This window comes from Myiozetetes cayanensis, unplaced genomic scaffold (genome assembly GCF_022539395.1).
Source record: "Myiozetetes cayanensis isolate MyiCay16 unplaced genomic scaffold, myiCay2020 scf33, whole genome shotgun sequence".
Lineage (NCBI taxonomy): Eukaryota > Metazoa > Chordata > Aves > Passeriformes > Tyrannidae > Myiozetetes > Myiozetetes cayanensis.
This window is the reverse complement of record NW_026087555.1, coordinates 4,314,865-4,331,063: the sequence shown is the minus strand read 5'-3', so window position 1 is coordinate 4,331,063 and position 16,199 is coordinate 4,314,865. Positions and strand designations below refer to the sequence as shown.

The 16,199-nt window shown below is 48.2% G+C and overlaps 3 protein-coding genes across 13 annotated transcripts in view; 1 reads left to right on the top strand and 2 right to left on the bottom strand.

Annotated features, from left to right (window-relative positions):
* SEC31A (SEC31 homolog A, COPII coat complex component) overlaps positions 1-4,594 on the bottom strand; it is a 41,904-nt gene extending 37,310 nt beyond the window's left edge. For all 6 annotated transcript variants that reach the window (XM_050327273.1, XM_050327275.1, XM_050327277.1 and 3 more), the window contains exons 1-5: positions 4,461-4,594; positions 3,925-4,190; positions 3,244-3,326; positions 2,612-2,735; positions 158-356 (exon numbers count right to left, since the gene is read on the bottom strand). In XM_050327273.1, coding sequence (XP_050183230.1) covers positions 158-356; positions 2,612-2,735; positions 3,244-3,322 — 402 coding nt within the window. In that variant the 5' untranslated portion in view covers positions 3,323-3,326; positions 3,925-4,190; positions 4,461-4,594. The remainder of the gene's footprint in view (positions 1-157; positions 357-2,611; positions 2,736-3,243; positions 3,327-3,924; positions 4,191-4,460) is intronic.
* A 270-nt stretch (positions 4,595-4,864) lies between these two features.
* On the top strand, positions 4,865-9,674 carry THAP9 (THAP domain containing 9). 3 transcript variants are annotated; one of them, XM_050327380.1, is made up of 5 exons: positions 4,865-4,958; positions 5,051-5,246; positions 5,340-5,559; positions 6,184-6,334; positions 7,212-9,674. In XM_050327380.1, exons 1-5 carry the CDS (start codon positions 4,879-4,881, stop codon positions 9,283-9,285), a joined length of 2,721 nt encoding a protein of 906 aa, XP_050183337.1. In that variant the 5' UTR covers positions 4,865-4,878; the 3' UTR covers positions 9,286-9,674. The 3 variants fall into 3 exon arrangements, with proteins under 3 accessions (XP_050183337.1, XP_050183338.1, XP_050183339.1); XM_050327382.1 differs by lacking the exons at positions 4,865-4,958; positions 5,051-5,246; positions 5,340-5,559 and adding exons at positions 5,593-5,781; positions 5,894-5,947; XM_050327381.1 differs by lacking the exons at positions 4,865-4,958; positions 5,051-5,246 and having other exon boundaries at positions 5,307-5,531.
* A 1,208-nt stretch (positions 9,675-10,882) lies between these two features.
* Positions 10,883-16,199, bottom strand: part of LIN54 (lin-54 DREAM MuvB core complex component) — a 40,973-nt gene continuing 35,656 nt past the window's right edge. For all 4 annotated transcript variants that reach the window (XM_050327384.1, XM_050327385.1, XM_050327386.1 and 1 more), the window contains 4 exons: positions 15,263-15,365; positions 14,933-15,070; positions 14,032-14,234; positions 10,883-13,473 (listed from right to left, as the gene is read on the bottom strand). In XM_050327384.1, coding sequence (XP_050183341.1) covers positions 13,272-13,473; positions 14,032-14,234; positions 14,933-15,070; positions 15,263-15,365 — 646 coding nt within the window. In that variant the 3' untranslated portion in view covers positions 10,883-13,271. The remainder of the gene's footprint in view (positions 13,474-14,031; positions 14,235-14,932; positions 15,071-15,262; positions 15,366-16,199) is intronic.

Here is a 16,199-nt window from a genome sequence, read left to right as displayed (position 1 = left end):
GACAGGATTTTCCTACTAAATATAAACAAGACACTCAAACACTAAATTTAGTTCACGCTTTTCATGGGACGGGAAGCAACAGAAACATTTTTAGGTACATGTGAAAATAGGCCACTCCTCTATGACGGTATGATATGAAGAACAGCAGAAAACCAACCTGGAACATGTTGACATCGAGGGCTCTTACTGGTCCAGTGTGCTTGTCTTTCTGGGCAATTATTACTTCAGTGTCTCCATCTATGATTTTGGCTGGGTCGTACAGGATGACATTTCCATTTTCACCTCCAGCAATCAGGACTCCAGAGACTCTCTCCCCCGAGGTCATGCTGTGCGGGCCCCAGATCAGCTTGTGGTACCTGTCAGGCACAGAGAGCCCCACAGTCTATGACCATCCACCACCAGCTCCCCACAGAAGGATAAATCCCCTTTTTGCTCACCCCAGCTAAAGCCTCTCCTGCAAACAGACAGAGTAGACATGTCAGAGAAAAGTACTGTCTGCATTTCTCCTTAACTATGAGTCTCTGTACTTACAACTCCTTCCATCAGAAAGATATGTCCCAATTCTGCTCATTAATAAGATGCAGGGTCACAACACGAACAACCAATAACCTGGAAACTGATAACATCTCTAATCTCCTGGCTGCAAAAACAAGTAAGTGCTCCCAGCTGCACATGATTTTGAGCTCACCTTGCAAAACAACAGGAGTACTCAAAGTAAGGACTGTAAAAGCCAAACCAACTGCAGTCTGGAGAAAAACCTTTCCTATTTGCCAACAGCTTCACACAAGGGGGAAAAATGGTGGAACTAGAAAAATTCCACCTTCCTTCCCATATCTGTGCTTTTAGATGTGCAAGCATTTCATCTGCCACATCAGGGGCTAAGTAAGTAGTTTCTTCATATCTAAGACACATCTCTTGGACCACAGTCTATTTTCCAGGCTAAATCACAGGAAACTAAACATACTTCCAGAAATTAAGAACTTCTGCATCACTGTGTCCCTCTGTAAATACTCAAATTTCCTTAAACTCAGTGAACTTGCTACATAAGCAAAACAGCATTCCTGTGCATTTAGACATGCAAGGAATTAATTTCTTCTAATAAAATGACATAGTTACCCATGAGTTCTTATGCAAAGCAGAAAGCAAACTGGAAGGTGGCAAGGAGCTACTTTAGCATTCACTGTATTATCATTAATCTCTTTGTTATCTCTGGGAAGTCTTCAAGTAATTTCTTTAAATCACAGCAACTTCAGCAGGACAAAATACATCCTACAGGAAGCTACATAAAGAGCATATGCTGGATGAGAAATACTGTAACAGCCAAATGCGGAGTCTCTCACTCTTCAAATTACAGGGCAGGTTCCCCAAAGAATGATGCTATGAAAGGAAATTGGTCTGTGATATCAGATAGTCCCATTCTCTGGGTATGATCTTTATACTTCTGCACCTAACCATGAAAGTTGACGAGAAATGGAGTGACTGACAGGGTTGTCCAGGCACCACCAGCAAGACTGAACAGGACTTCAGATAATCCAAAATGAAGGCAGAAAACAGTAAGGAACAAAAAACCCAGTCAACTGTTCAACCACCTTCCTCTTGCCCTTTGCTCTTTCCAAGATAAAGTATGGTTCTACAAGAGCAGTGGAAAACTTTCCCTGGCAAGGATTTATCTTTTGTGGGTCTAATCACCAAGACATTTTCACTTGCTGCAAACCAAAATAAAGCCTGATGTATACACTGCTATCTTATTTTAAATAAAAAACAAACAACCAACCCTCGACCTCCTTTGTAATGTATTTTCTGGGGCAAAGTCAAATTCTTGTGTTACTCATCAAGGGAGGTACTTTCATAGAAGCACTGCATCCTGGCTATAAGGAGTGTTCTTTGAAATTCAAGCCTCAAAAAATCTCAGACATAGTTAAAACAAAATAGAACAATGAAATTCTAAAAGATCAAACACCTCATCCTGCTCCGAGCAGGTCAGCAGAACATGTTAACATCAGCTTCGCCCACAGTGCAGGGCATTAAACGGAGACTGTGGATGTTTCACCCACAAGGAGCAGTAGCCACTGGACCAACTGCCAAAGAGCTGCTACAAGCACTGCTGAGATGGAAATTGGATGTTCTGATGCTAACAATGTTTCTCTGGATGAGCATACAGTAAGGAACAAAGCACCAAGTGGAGCTGTACAGTCAAACTTGGCTTCCCAGCTGTGGGAACACGACCCGATTTAATTGTGTTATAGGAACCTCCCTGAAATGCCTAAATACAAACAGGATGGGGCAACAGGAAAAGTAAGCACTGTATTTTCACAATTTTACATTTTCTTCTGTTCTCTTGTGAATCCCAGAAGCTCCACATACACACTCAAACCTTCCAGCCAATGTCAGATATTTTAGGTTCATGTCCGAGCATGAGCTGTTTGCAATCCCTTGGAGTCCAAGCTCACTGCCCTACAACATCAGTGGCACTCATGTACCTTCATCTTTCAGTGCTGAACTTCTGCTCCTCTCCTCAACAAATGCAGATAAACCACATGAAGTGACTTTTCCACACACACCACGTACAGCAGTTCCACAGACATTACTTTTCCCTTACAACACTGCCTACCTGTGGGAGGAGGAAAATGTGGCACAGGTCTTCATATCCAGTGAGGGATCTGATAAGTCCAACTCAAATATTTCTAGAGAAGCACTTGTACTGAAGGTGGCATCCAGCTGCTGAGCTGACGTACCTGCGAGGAAGCATGCCTGGCAGTGAGAAAGCCACAATACACAGAGCACTGACTGCAAAAACAGAACAAGAAGGGACATAAAAGCAACATCCTTGCAAAAAGAGGGGGGTCAGGTTTCTGTTTCTGTTATTCAGATACAGTTCTACATAACTCTTCTCCCTGTGGTCCAGCCTTTGGGTGTTTCTTAACCAGTATCAGCAGGAAAAGCTTTAGGCCAGTAGCTCTCTCTCCCTGATGATGTACAGAAAATTATTAGTTACAAACAAGCCACAGGTGACCAGCAATTAGGACTGCTGTCACCTTCCTCTGGAAGAAAGAGGAGGATGGCTTGCTGTCACTTGCAGAATGCAAAGCATGTTTTCATGCTGGCACAACTGGAGAACTCAAGGCACCACAACCTATACCGTACTCCAGACTTCAGGATGCAAAGGAACTCCTGCAACTTTCAATAAGGGCAGCCACTGCACATAGCCAGAGGTTTGTTAATCCATGCTTCCCAAAAACTCACCTGTGGCCAGGTAAATGGGGTGCTGCTGGGCAGGGCTCCATGCCTGCATGGCAGTACGATCTATTTCCTTCAGCTTCATTTTGCTAAAAAATAAAGACCAAGAAAGGTGATGCTCAAACAGAGCATGGTGAGCGTGCACTGCCACGGATTCAGCTGCTGCACCAGGACTTGGCAGGAGCTGCCAGAGGTACCGTTCTCCAAAAGATATCCCACGGACAGGCACCTCAGCCATCCTCTCCAGAGCACACGCAGGGGGGGAGGGGAGGAACAACTCCCCATTGGCAAAGTAACACCGATACGTAGGGGAAAATGATGGTTGCTGGACATAACACAGGAAAACGTGGGCAAACCCTCAATTGCTGCGAAAAACCCTCTTCCAGCAGCACCAAGGGACCCATCACCCTATAGCAGCTCTCTGCCTTGACCCACGAAACAAATGTGCTCCCGAGAAAACCCTCCCTGGACCCCATGCCGCCAAACACCCTCAAGCAGCCCATTTTTTGGGTCTTATTTCAACACCCCCTACCCTCGGCAACACGCTGCGCGGCCAGCAGGACCGGCACCCACGGCCCCCTTCCCAAAGGAGCCGAAAAGGAAAATGAGCGGAGAGCCGATCCCAAAGGAGCCGAAAAGGAAAAGGAGCGGGCAGCCGAGATTCCCCCCCACCCCCGCCGGGCTCACCCCCGCGTCCTCGGCGCTCAGGCGCTCCCGGACCGCTCCAACGTGGCAACCCCGGCACCGCCCCCCGGCCCACACCGCCTTCCGGGCGCGCCCCGCGCCTTCCGGGCGGCGGCGCCGGGGACGTGCCTTCCCGCCGCGGGAAGCGCCTGTGTGCCGGTGGTGGGGGTGGGTGGGGGTGACTTGTGAGTGTATGGACGGGGATGTGCAGCCGCCTCCTTCCTCGGGGTTGTCCGCCGCGTCTCTCGGGGAAGGCGCAGCCATGAGCCCTAGGGAAGAGGGAGACAGGAGTTAGGGGATCTAGAGGAGCCGAGGCGGGGGAGGGGAGGTGGGGGAAGGAGAAGGGAGAAAGCGGGAGCGGCGGTAGTGCAGGGGCTGCGGTGCCGCCTGTCCTCAGCTCTAGGGAAGTAATCATGGCGTGCTCATGATGTGAACAGCAGTGAGGCTCATCATCGGACAGGGGCGGGGCGGGGGACACAGCCCAAGAGAGCGACCAGGCGGCATCCACAGCCGGGGGAGGGCGGCGGCGCCAGACCCACCTCTCGCGGCAGCCGAGGCGCAGCTGCGCTGCCGCCCCCCCCGCCGGGCTCCGCGGCCGCCGGGCGGACACACAGCGTGGCCGGGGCGGGCTTCGCCTGGGCGGCCCAGCGAGGCTGTTACAGCACCGCGGCACAGGGGGAAGGAAGGGCGGGCTTCCCAGCCCTGCTATATATAAGGGTGGGGAGCGCCGCTCCCATTGGCCCCGAGGATCGCCGCTCACCACTGGCTGTGCCCGCCGAGGGCGCCTCTCCCGGTTGTCTCTCTTCCCTTCCCGGTCCCGCCTCCCGGACGGCGAGGGCGCCTTCGCGTCCAATGGGGCGGCGGTTCGATGGCGCCGCCGGCCAATTGGGCAGGGGGCGGGGCGGGGCGGGCGTGCCGTGTGGTGCGGGCGGGGCGGCGGCGCGCTCGGGTCCCGCCATGACGCGGAGCTGCTCCGCGCTGGGCTGCACCGCTCGCGACAGCGCGCGGAGCCGCGAGCGAGGCGTCTCCTTCCACCAGTGAGCGCGCGCCCCCGCACCCCAGCCATCCCACCCTCCCTCCATCCCTCCATCCCTCCCTCCCTCCGTCCCTCTCTCTCCGTCTGCCGCAGGTTCCCGGTGGACGCCGCGCAGCGCCGCGCGTGGATCCGCGCCGTGAACCGCGTGGACCCGCAGAGCCGGCGGCCGTGGCTGCCCGGCCCCGGCGCCATCCTCTGCTCCCGACACTTCGCCGAGGGGGACTTCGAGCGCTTCGGGCTGCGGCGGAAGCTGCGGCGGGGGGCCGTGCCCTCCCGCTTCCTGCCCCCGGTGCGGTGCGGGCCGTACCGGCCGCGCTCCCCTCGCCCCCTGCCCGCGGGGTGTTCCCGTGTGCCGTGACCTGCCCTCTCCCTCCCCCACCAGGAGCCGCCGGGTGCCGGCCGGAGGAGGAGGAGGAGGAGCGGGACCCGCGTGCGGGCGCTGAAGCAGCCGCTGCGCGGCCCCCCCGGCGGGGACCACAACTACAGCCTGCAGGGCCGCCCCACGGACACCCCGCGCACCCTAGCGAGCCTCCTCAGGATGCTGGTGAAGAAGCGGCAGCTTCCTGAGGAAATCGTGAGTTTGCTGCGGGCTCAGTTTTCAGGTACTGCAAGGGACGCTTGCTGAGGTAGACGGAGCGTGTGCTCGCTCCTTCATCCCGGTCTTGTGTCTTTGCTTGACTACGTGATGCTGGTAATCCCTGACTGTTAGGCTCCTAGGACTTCCTAGATTTGTGCTTTTTAGGTCCGGAATACAGCAACCAATCCTACAGAGAATTAAAGTCTCCCAAAAACTCCAGTTGCTTGAGGCTGGCTGCAGTGTTCAGGTCAGACCTGTAACCAAGGCTGTTAAATGAAACTGTGCCACCGTTTAGCTGTCACATGACTCAAGAATAGAGTGTGTTTAACTAGGAAAACCTTGTCTTTTGTGCTGTCCAGAAGTGAGTTCACGATCTAATCCGAAGAAGCCATTTCAAATCAGAGAGTTCAGCTGTAAGTTGCTGGCTTCTTTCTTGCTACGTCAGTTTTTAAGCAGCACCCATGTGTAAGATTCACAGTCTTTACTCAAAACTGTAGAATGACATTCGCACCAGACTTCAGGACCGAGTGGTTCCAGAGGCCACCCCATTGGCTTGTGTTCTGCAGTATACTTGTATCGTGCATCCCTCTGTTATGAGCCCTTTATTTCTTTTATTAAAGCTGACCTCTTGTGATTTCTTTTCGAGCAGATTTGCCTTTGGAGTTGCACAGCTGGAGGCAGATGGCAGAATACTCACCAGAAATGAAGCAATTTGCCTGTATTCTCCACCTCTACCATATTAAGGCCTATGATTATCTGCGGAAGATTTTTCCCCTCCCTCATCCCTGCAGCCTGACAAAGCAAGTTTTTAATCATTCCTTCATTCTGAATGTACTTCCAGGTACTCGTGGAGAAATAGGTGTAACAATCTGTCCCAAAGAGTAGTAATTCAAGGGTAGTAATTTTCCCTGCTTTGTTTTTAGTAACAGGAGCAGAGTGGAAAGCAGATATCAAAGAACACTGATAGCCCTCAAGAGAGCTAGAATGTGTTCCTGCATGTGGGTCACAGCATAAGAATTACACACCTTCACTGTGTCCCAGGCTGCTTATCAGAATTTACTACCTGAAGTGCTGTCAGACCTGTCAACAAGAGGTTGTAACAACACACAAAACAAAGGCTGAAGGAACTCTCCCCCTGGAGGTTTAGAGCCTCAGACTCCTGTAGGGCAGCTGGAGGATGCCTAAAGGATACACATGTTGTCCATGCCAGCCTATGGGGGTTTTATACAGCTTTCTCCAAGGAATCTTCTCAAAGGGGTGGCCGGAGATAGTGGATAGGGTATAGTGTATTGGGAAGAGTAGCATTCTACGTGGACTACTGAGGATTTCACATCTTCTAATCTGGATTACAATGTCTGTTATGGAGAAAGCCAGTTGGGGAGGAGAACAGACAGGTGTTGCTGGCCCTGTACATAGCCTGATTTGCACTTCTGTGGTGTAATTTTTTTTCCCCCGTTATCATGAGATCTTATACAAGGTACTTTCCTTGGCTTCCCATCACTAGAATGTGAGAAAACAAACTCACGCTATTAAGAAAGGCAGGGCTGCCGGTTTTACACTCTGCATCAGCCTGCACAGCTCCAGGCATGGCTGACCACATCCTGAGGGGTAAAAGGTGCCATTGCTTCAGCTTTCTCAGAATCATGTCTCAGAATCACATCATCCCTTTTTTTCCAGTTGGCTGTCTAATGATGAGACTGCTGCAGGCTTCAGCAATGACATTTTCCTCCAGCTTCAGGAAAAGGTGGAGAGAGGGGATCAGGCCTACTGCTACTGTGCTGTGATGGTACAAGACATGTCCTTGCAGAAGCAGCAGGAGTGGGACCCGCAGACCAGGCGCCTGACAGGCTTTGTTGACCTGGGAGCAGGCATCCTTGATGCTGATGAGGCTCCGCTGGCCTCGGAAGCGATAATCCTCATGGCAGTCGGCATCTCCAGTCCCTGGACAGCTCCACTTGGGTACTTCTTCGTGAACAGCATGACTGGCCGCTTGCTTGCTCAGCTCTTTCATCAGACCATCAGTAAGCTGAATAACATTGGGGTCACGGTCCTGGCTGTGACATCAGATGCCTCCGCTCGCGGTGCTGAGACCGCCAGAGCTTTGGGGATCAGGATGGATCCTGAAAGGATTCGGTGCACTTTCCATCATCCGCCTGGTTCTGCTCACAGCATCACATACTTCTTTGATGTTTGTCACGCGCTCCAGCTGGTAAGGAATGCTCTGCAGTGCTTCCAGAAAGTAGAGTGGCTCAGTGATACTATGTGGTGGCAGCATGTGGTGGAGCTGGCAGCTCTGCGGGAGCAGAGGGTGTTGGAGCCATGCAGTCCCGGGTCAGGCAGATCTGGGAGCAAAGAGAGTTACCATCTGAAGGTCAACCTTGCTACACTGCTCTTCAGCGAGGGTGTTGCCGATGCCCTAGAACACCTCCAGAAGCTGGGCCTGGCCTCATTTCAGAACTGCAGTGGCACTGTCAAGTTTGTGCGTTTGATGAGCTCTCTGTGTGACGTATTTTGTGGCAGAGGTCCCTATGGAACGGGACTGAAGGTGCCTTTGCTGGCTGGAAATTACACCAAAATAAGCAACCTCTTCAGTGAGGCCAAGAGCTTCTTTGTCACCTTAACAGACTCTGTGGGGAGATACATTATTAAGAGCAAACGCAAACTAGGATTTCTGAGTCTCTTGCTCAATGCTGAAAGCCTTAAGTGGCTTTACTCCAACTACACGTGTCCAGAAGGCACTCCTTCCCACCACCTCCAGACCTACGCCTTCAGCCTGGACGCACTGGAGCTGTTTCTCAGGGCCCTCAGGCAAGCCTGTGGCACCAGTGGGAGCCCCACCTGCATGGTGTTCCGGGCTGCTTATCACAAACTGCTGGCCAGCTGCAGCCTGTCACCAGGCTCAAGACATGGCAGTGGCTCAGGCAACGTGAGCTCCTTGGATGTATCCCTGTCTCGTAGCAGAGATCTGACCCTGGGCAGCATTTGGGCTCAGTATAACCCAGTTCATGGGAGGGCACTGGCAACAGAGTACTCCTTCTGTGCAGGCCTCCTTTTGCACAGCTCCACGCTGAGTAACGCGCTGACAGACCTGTCACTCCACGCACGGAGCGTCACCTGCGCCGCTGGCTTTGTGGCTGAGCAGTTGGCCTGGGACTTGCAATGTGAGGCTTGTCTTGCTTCCCTCTTTGACTCAGATGAGAGCAGGCTGAGGTGCAGGTCAGTGCTCTACATAAAAAAGTTGGGCAGAGCGAGTCTGCCCTCAGCAAGTGTACACCACATAGCAAGCATTTTGGAACGAGTTCTAAAGTGGTACGGCAACATAGGGGATGGCAGCAAAAATACCATGCTGTGGCATTTGTCTCTAGAACAGGAAGTCTTCCAGGAGCTTCTGGGAGAAAGGCCCCTCTTTCCCACACTCACAAACCATTTATTTGATGGGGAGTTGAGCATCAACAACCATTACACAGTTTTAGTAAAGGAAATAACAAGATGCTACCTAAACATCAGAACAAACACTGCACAACACCTGAACTCGAAATACCCTTGTGGAAGGCACAGATTGAAAAGACTGAAAGGGAGACATTTACTTCCATCACCACTGGGTAGCTCAGTCAAGCTATACTCACATGGGGTCATGAGCTCTCTGCTGTTCCAAGGATGGCTGTGCCCTGCTGAGGCTCAGCGATGGCTGGATCAAGGCAACACGTCTTCCCACGATTGGGCCAGCAAAACTGGTGTTGATAAACAGTGATGCGCTGGGCCATGGCAGAGCACCTGATCAAAGTCTGAATAAGCAAATCAAGGAGGCTTATCTGATCCTGTGTCCCATCGAGCAATCCTGCAAAGCAGCCACACACTTCATGAAACTTGTGTGGTAGGTCAGGATGAGCGATGGTTGCTTGAGATGCCTGGGACAGTGGTAGGAGACACTGCAGTGTCCCCTGGAGGTGCTGGGTGGCTCTGTGCTGTGAGCGCTCTTGCCGGGAGAAAACTGATGCATATTCCATGCGGCTGGGGGAGATCACAAGTGCTGACAATTTGGTTTCACCAAAAGAGGTCTGCTTTATAAAAGCTACAGGCAAGAAAGCTTGAAGAGCTTTTACCTTAAAAGCAAAATAAAGATGCGAAAAGAAAGTGGTACTCAAGTTGTACGTCAGTGTGCTGCAGCAGGGCGAGTATTTCAGGTCCCATTTAATGGCCTTATCAGCTCACCTACTCAAACTCAATTGTGTCCTGCAGCCCAGGGCACAAGGGAGTCCCCTTTTGACGTTTCCACTGATGACTTGAGTCATAGCTTTGATGCCACCAGGTAGGACAGGCAGGCTTCTTCAGTTAATTCATTTCCATGGCAATTGAAATTGCCTCCAGCGCTTTACCAGGAATAACAAAGTTTGGCATGACTGCTACTAAATGGCATCCCTTTACTGTGCAGAACAGCAGTTGCATCCATAGAGACAGAAGGCAACTAATTCCCACCAAACTTGTTATTCAGTTACTTCCAAGCTTCATGATTGAAATGGGATGAAAAATGGTGATGCACCATGTCCTAGGGCAGGAATAATAATTAAAGGTGCCATTCTGCCTACCAGGGACTTGACAAAACTGTCCCTGGTTGTTTTGGGTTCTTTCTCCTCCCCTTAGTCCTAATCACACATGGTGGAAGCAGGACTGCTACACTCAGTTCCTCAGGCTCTGCTTTGAGAGCAGCAGCACCACAGAACTTCATGCCATTGCTGCTGGGAGGAACAATCCAAAACATGTAGTCTGTTTTTTTCCACTCTTATTACCTATGCAAAAAGCCATGTTGAAGCCATCATGTCATGAAGCCAATTCCAACAACACGAGACTTTGCAGGAAACTATTTCCCTCCCATACATATATATATGTATGTGATTTTTAGGGCAACTGGCAAAATGTTGCCAAAATCTCAGTGGTAAATTGGTTGCAATCATGTAACACACACATTGCCTACACCTCCAGCCCCAATAGGAGTAGTTATGAAATGGGATTGCTATGCATGGTGATACACCAGTAACCAAGGGATGTTTACCTCTGGTAGGACTTGGTCTCATACTGAAAATGCAAGTCAGTACTTGCATCAGAAGGAGACCTAGTGTTAACAATTAATTTTGATCTCTCAGTGAAAAACCCTCTGTGTGTATTTGTCAGTGCTGAAGAAAAGTGCAAAAAAATCATATTTACAGAAGAGTATAAATGTTTATTTTTTGTGATTTATCTGACTTTTATTTGTACAATATAGAAAAGTGTATTTTTTGAATAGGTCTTGTAAATATAAATTTAATTTTTCTACTTTTGGATGTAAACAGAACTATAAAATGAACCCTTGCCCTATTCCCAATTATTTTTATTTAACTGGATGAACCGGATGACTGTAAGTCTTGTCCAGCAGTTTGATGCAAATGGCTAAGGAAGTACAAAAACCAATTCACACACTCTACACCAGGGAGAAGGGAGAGAGGAATGCAAGCTTAATATTTGAGAAAGCTTGTTCAAAACAAAATAGAAGAACTAAGAGCATTTGATTGCACCTTCAAAGTCTTTACAAGCGAAATATTCTCCAGCAATGCCATCATACATAATTACAACTGTAATCTAAATTTCACAAGTGCTTTTGCACACTGTATATAAATACATCACAAAAGGTGCAATTTAGAGTAAGACATGGAATATATACAAAATTAACATGGATTGAAGTCTAAATAAAAGGCATATTGCAATCTGTTTGAAAAATAACCTAAGTAGGTATTACTTTATTCACTTACACTAATTTACATTTATACAAATCTTACTGGACATACTATATTAGGTCACTAGAAGTAAACGGAATATCCGCACTATCTACAGGTAAAGTTACTGCACTGATTTTTTTAGTAAATCCAAGTCCTAATCATGAGAAAAATGGCATTTACTTACACGAGAGGTGTATTCCCTTTTCAGAGATATGCACAAATATACTTGTTATTTATGCTCAGGGAGATGTTAATGGCAGACAGAGCCCTTCAGACAGTGACTGGCAGGCCAAGCCCTGTCTGCAGCACTCTGGGCCCAGCACTGCTGCTGGATGCTTTCCAGGCCCTTTCATGCCTCCAAGGCATTTTGAGGAGGCACTGGTCAAGGGCTTAGTGCACAGGGCTGTGAGGTGAAGCATCCTCCCATCCTATTGCCTTCACACACATAGGCACATATCTCTGCTGCTGGTTTGCCTAGGCCCTACTTTTCCCCAGCTTGGCCCTGCTAGAAAGCCTGGAGAAAGAGCTCTGCTGCATTTCTCTGTATTTACAGTTTTAATAGAAGGAATACAAAATACCTTTTGGAAAAACATAGCTAGTTCAGGCTACAGTGAGACAAGTAATAAAAAAGCCTGTGATTAAACATGGTTAATGGATGTTCACGATAGGTAAGTAACCTACCAGCTTAATTTTGCAAATGTGTTTCACTATCAAAAATGTGATCAGAGATTGCCTGTAAAAAATACTGAAAAAAATCCCCTGCCTTAGTCCACACCCAGCTATAGCTGATTGCCCCCCATTTAGTGTAAAAGGATCTGTGTGTCTGTTTTCATAGCAATCCTGATTCTGTGCTAGCATCTCTGATCACAGCTCTCACAATTATTCTCAACAACCCTAAAAAAGCCCTTATGCCAAGAAAATTACCAAGGTACCGAGAAGCAGCATCCTGAATACGCACAGCCAGGCTGAACATGATCCCTACCTGCATTTGCTAGTCGATTCAGATGCAGATTGTCATCTCCCATGACTTCAGCTTCTCAGGCTTAAACAACTTGCAGGGCTACAGCTTGATCCTAGAAAACACAACGGACTGCACAGCCCTACTTCCAACGAGGGGTTAGGCTGCTGCAGGCCTCTGAAAAACCAATCTTCACCTAAGCAACAGCATCCACCTGCTGCACACTTAGGTAACACTGTGCTGGGCAGACAGTCTGGCATTGTGGCATGGCTGCCACATGGCATCACTTCTGAGAACAGGCCACTGTCTTAGCCTTCAAGTTCCATCTTAAGAAACACCTGAGCTCTCAGCCACAGTCCTATCAAAAATTCCCATTAATTCCATTTGCCTCTAAACTCCTTGGGCCCCACTCCAGCCAGATTCTCCACAATTTGCTCAATCGGCAAGCAACCCCTCTGTATTATTGCCTAGGTATTTCACAGTGCTCTGTGCACTAAAGGAACATGCTATGTCAGGTCCTAAATACAAGTACTACCTTCCACTCGAATGCTCATTTTTACATGATTCCTTTCAGAATTATCTTTGATACACTGGTACCTCCTTATTACAGGTCTGTCATGAAAAGCATGACCCAGCTGTTGACATCACCTGTGTTTTCCTGTGTGCACAAAGTGATGCAAATCCATACACTGTAAATAATATATATTATAATAATTTATATATGCCCTTCAGACAATTATTCTGGGGGAAAGGGGAGAACACATCTAATTTTTAAGAAATCCAGGGTAAAAGCTGTACATTGGGAAGAAAAATTGACCTTTAGGCATTGTCTTAAGTAGAAGAGGATTTAGCTAAGATTTAAAAGGCTCTACATCTTGTTATAAAAGGTCTTGTTTCAATCTTACATGGGTCAATTTACAACAAGCACCAAATTAACAAATATTATTAAATCCTTTATGCTACACCAAAGTGTCCCTGTGCCTTAAGTGTTCTGTTTCAGTCCGCTTCGTTGTGGCTCATGTGCACGAGTCAGCAGTTCATGGCACAAGGGTCACCTTTGGACTTTCCTGCAGAGCTAATAACCCTCATCAAACAGCGTCCAAACTCCTCCAGGATCATGCGCTCCGCTGCAGCTTTTGACTTGCCCGTCTTCTCCGCTTGCTCTGCCTGCGCGAGAAGGCATTCGCAGGTTGCATCGGCCACCTCCTTGGTTACAAACGTAAAGGGCAGCCTGAAACAAAGAAAGATCCCCTTAGTCTCTGCAAAAACACACAAGGCACCTAACTCTGGTGCTGGGCAACTTCTTAGTACATGGGCTGGTGAGATTTCATTTGTCCCATTGCTTCCAAGAGCCTTTAGACAACCTACAGGGAGTGAATAAGCCCCACTTAACAACAGGCAAATGAACCAGTAGGCCTTTATGCTTTGGTGCCTGCCTCCATTGATGGACATTTTGGAACAGTCATTGAAATGCCCAGGTAGACAGAACCATTCTCCAGCTTCTACTTACATGGGTGGCTCAAGGACTGCATCCTCTCAGTAAATGGGACACTTGTACTTCATGCTTTCTGTGAGCACACAGGCAACGAAGAGAAGACAATGCTTAGTTACAGCTAAGCTTGGCGTGACCCTGGTCCCACAGAAGGCAGGAACAAAAAAGCTCTGTTCACCTGACTGCTCCTGCTTCTACAGCTTACACGGACAAGATTCAAAGATGACGGGCATACCTGTCATGTACATCAAAAAACCCACACTAGAAACAACTTAAACACGTGCAGCATTAACTTACTTCCCACCACCACTGCTGAGTGCTGGTGTTGGCCTTGTCAGCAAATCTGAGATCTGAGACGATAGCTTGGTCTTTGCAGCAGTCTGCTGCTGGACTCTAACTTCTGCAGCATCTGCTAAATGCATCAATGTCTTCCGCTCTGGGCTCTCTTCAAAATTTTTACAGCCAATGCATTTGCATATGGAAGAACACATGATTTTTGCCTGAAAGAAACAAAACCCTATAAGAGACATTTTGCAACCTTGACCCCTTTTATGACAAGCCACAACAGAAAGATCTTGTTTTAATCTTGTACCAATTAGCCACTAGAAGAAACCCCCAAGCAGTAATTTTCGCTCTAAATTCTTACCTCAAGCTGAGATGCTTTCACAGAATGTATACTTGAATCAAGTAATAGAGCATAAAATGTAAATGAATGGTTTCCCACTCATCCCTTTCTTCACCAACCTCCAGTTTCCATGGGAATTTAGATGGTTAAGCTATGAGAGAAGTCAGTCTGCCACTGCCTCTACATCCACAGACTGATCAGTTAGCAGGTGAAGTAACAACTTTGCTTTCGACTTCCACAGACACGTTCTATCCCAGAGCATGTGTAGGATGCTGATTCAACTCCTCCTAAGTACTTGGTGCAGTAGATTTCTTTAGGAAATAGTGCTATTCAGTAAAAAACAAATCCAAGCCTGAGTCTGAAGTTGCTACATTGTTTAAAATTAAAATTACACAACAGCAGAGATCAATTTTGCCATATACATGGATTTCTATGTGAAAACTGCTGGGAGAAGAGGTAACATTATTGCAACAGAAAAGAAAAAGCATTATAGCAATAAAACCAAGAGACAAAGAAAGTCACTGCACTAAAGGGAAAAAGCTAGTATCTTTAAAATGAGACAATGTTTCATACCTCATAACATTCGCAGTAGTTTTTGAGACATCCCGAGCGCTTACAATTACACCCTTTGCTGTGTCTCCTATCTGACTCTCCTTCCTTTCCTTTCCCTATTTTGGGCTTGAAGGCTTCAGGGTTTCTGTCGAGGCAGGCCTGTCAATGCAGACCCAAAGCATCAGTCATTGCATGCAGGGAGCAGACTTTAGAGGTGCAATAAAAGAACTTAAGCCTTGCACATGTGGGAGGAGATCAGGGCATTATACACCCACTCTGCCCCGCTCTATAGCTTCAGGAGACATAAGCTAGACTGCTTTCATCCCAGGAGCAGGGGAAGAGGTCCCTCACCTTTATTGCTTTTTGCCTATCATTTTCATGGTCCAGGTTGTTGTAGCAATTTGTACAGTTGCAGTTATTGCAGAATTCACCATTTGCAAAGCAATCACAGTACCTGAAACAGAAGATGCAGAAGGCATTTGTAAACATGACCATTACATTGGTGTTAGATGGTGGCAGCAGAAGTTCCTACTCTGGCAATATGCACCAATAAGGGTAAGGGTTACCCTGTGCTTAACTCCACCTGTACAAGTAGTACCAAGTTCATCCTCTAGCATAGGTCTAGCTGCTCTCTAAAGACACAGGTATAACTGAGGGTGTCCATCTGAGCTGACGTTCACATAGCACAGGTCCCCACAGCGGCAAGAGAAGCTAAGGACACTTTTTTCTAGGGTGACACCTGGTTCACCCTACATACTAAACGCCATACTGCTGCAGCCACCTCACAACCAGCTGGTGACCCACCAGTCCAAGCCAGCCCTCAGGAGCTCTCATGCAGCCAAAACAAAAGGTAAGCAATTGGAATGCCAGGTAACAGGCAACCTGACTAACACAGCAACGAGCATTTTTTTGTTAGTTTTGCCCATACGCTGTTTGCAGCTCTGAGCTGAGACAGAGTTCATTAAAACACGGATGGAAGAATAGAAAAGGAGTAACAATTGGTACATCTTGGAGGCTTTGAAGCACAGGTAACTAGGGGAGGGAACTGAGGATAAGACTGTAGTTATCAGAGGCTTTTTAAAGGGACAAGTACATGAATAAAAAGCAGCAAAACATGGACAGGGAAAGCCAATCACATTGTCATGCCTCTGGTGCCTCTCATCAATCCCACAGATCTGACACATGAAGTATCATATTCGTCCCCAGCTCAAACATGGCTTTAGGCCACAACAAACTCTGTCATGTTTCAGTGCTTCCAGTACCACCTCCAGCTATAGTTAAAAACTAC

Coding starts and splice junctions, on each gene's coding strand:
- THAP9 (XM_050327380.1), top strand. CDS start 4,879: ATGACGCGGAGCTGCTCCGCGCTGGGCTGCACCGCTCGCGACAGCGCG. Junction 4,959..5,050: donor CGAGGCGTCTCCTTCCACCA/GTGAGCGCGCGC, acceptor CGTCTGCCGCAG/GTTCCCGGTGGACGCCGCGC. Junction 6,335..7,211: donor CATCCCTGCAGCCTGACAAA/GCAAGTTTTTAA, acceptor CTTTTTTTCCAG/TTGGCTGTCTAATGATGAGA.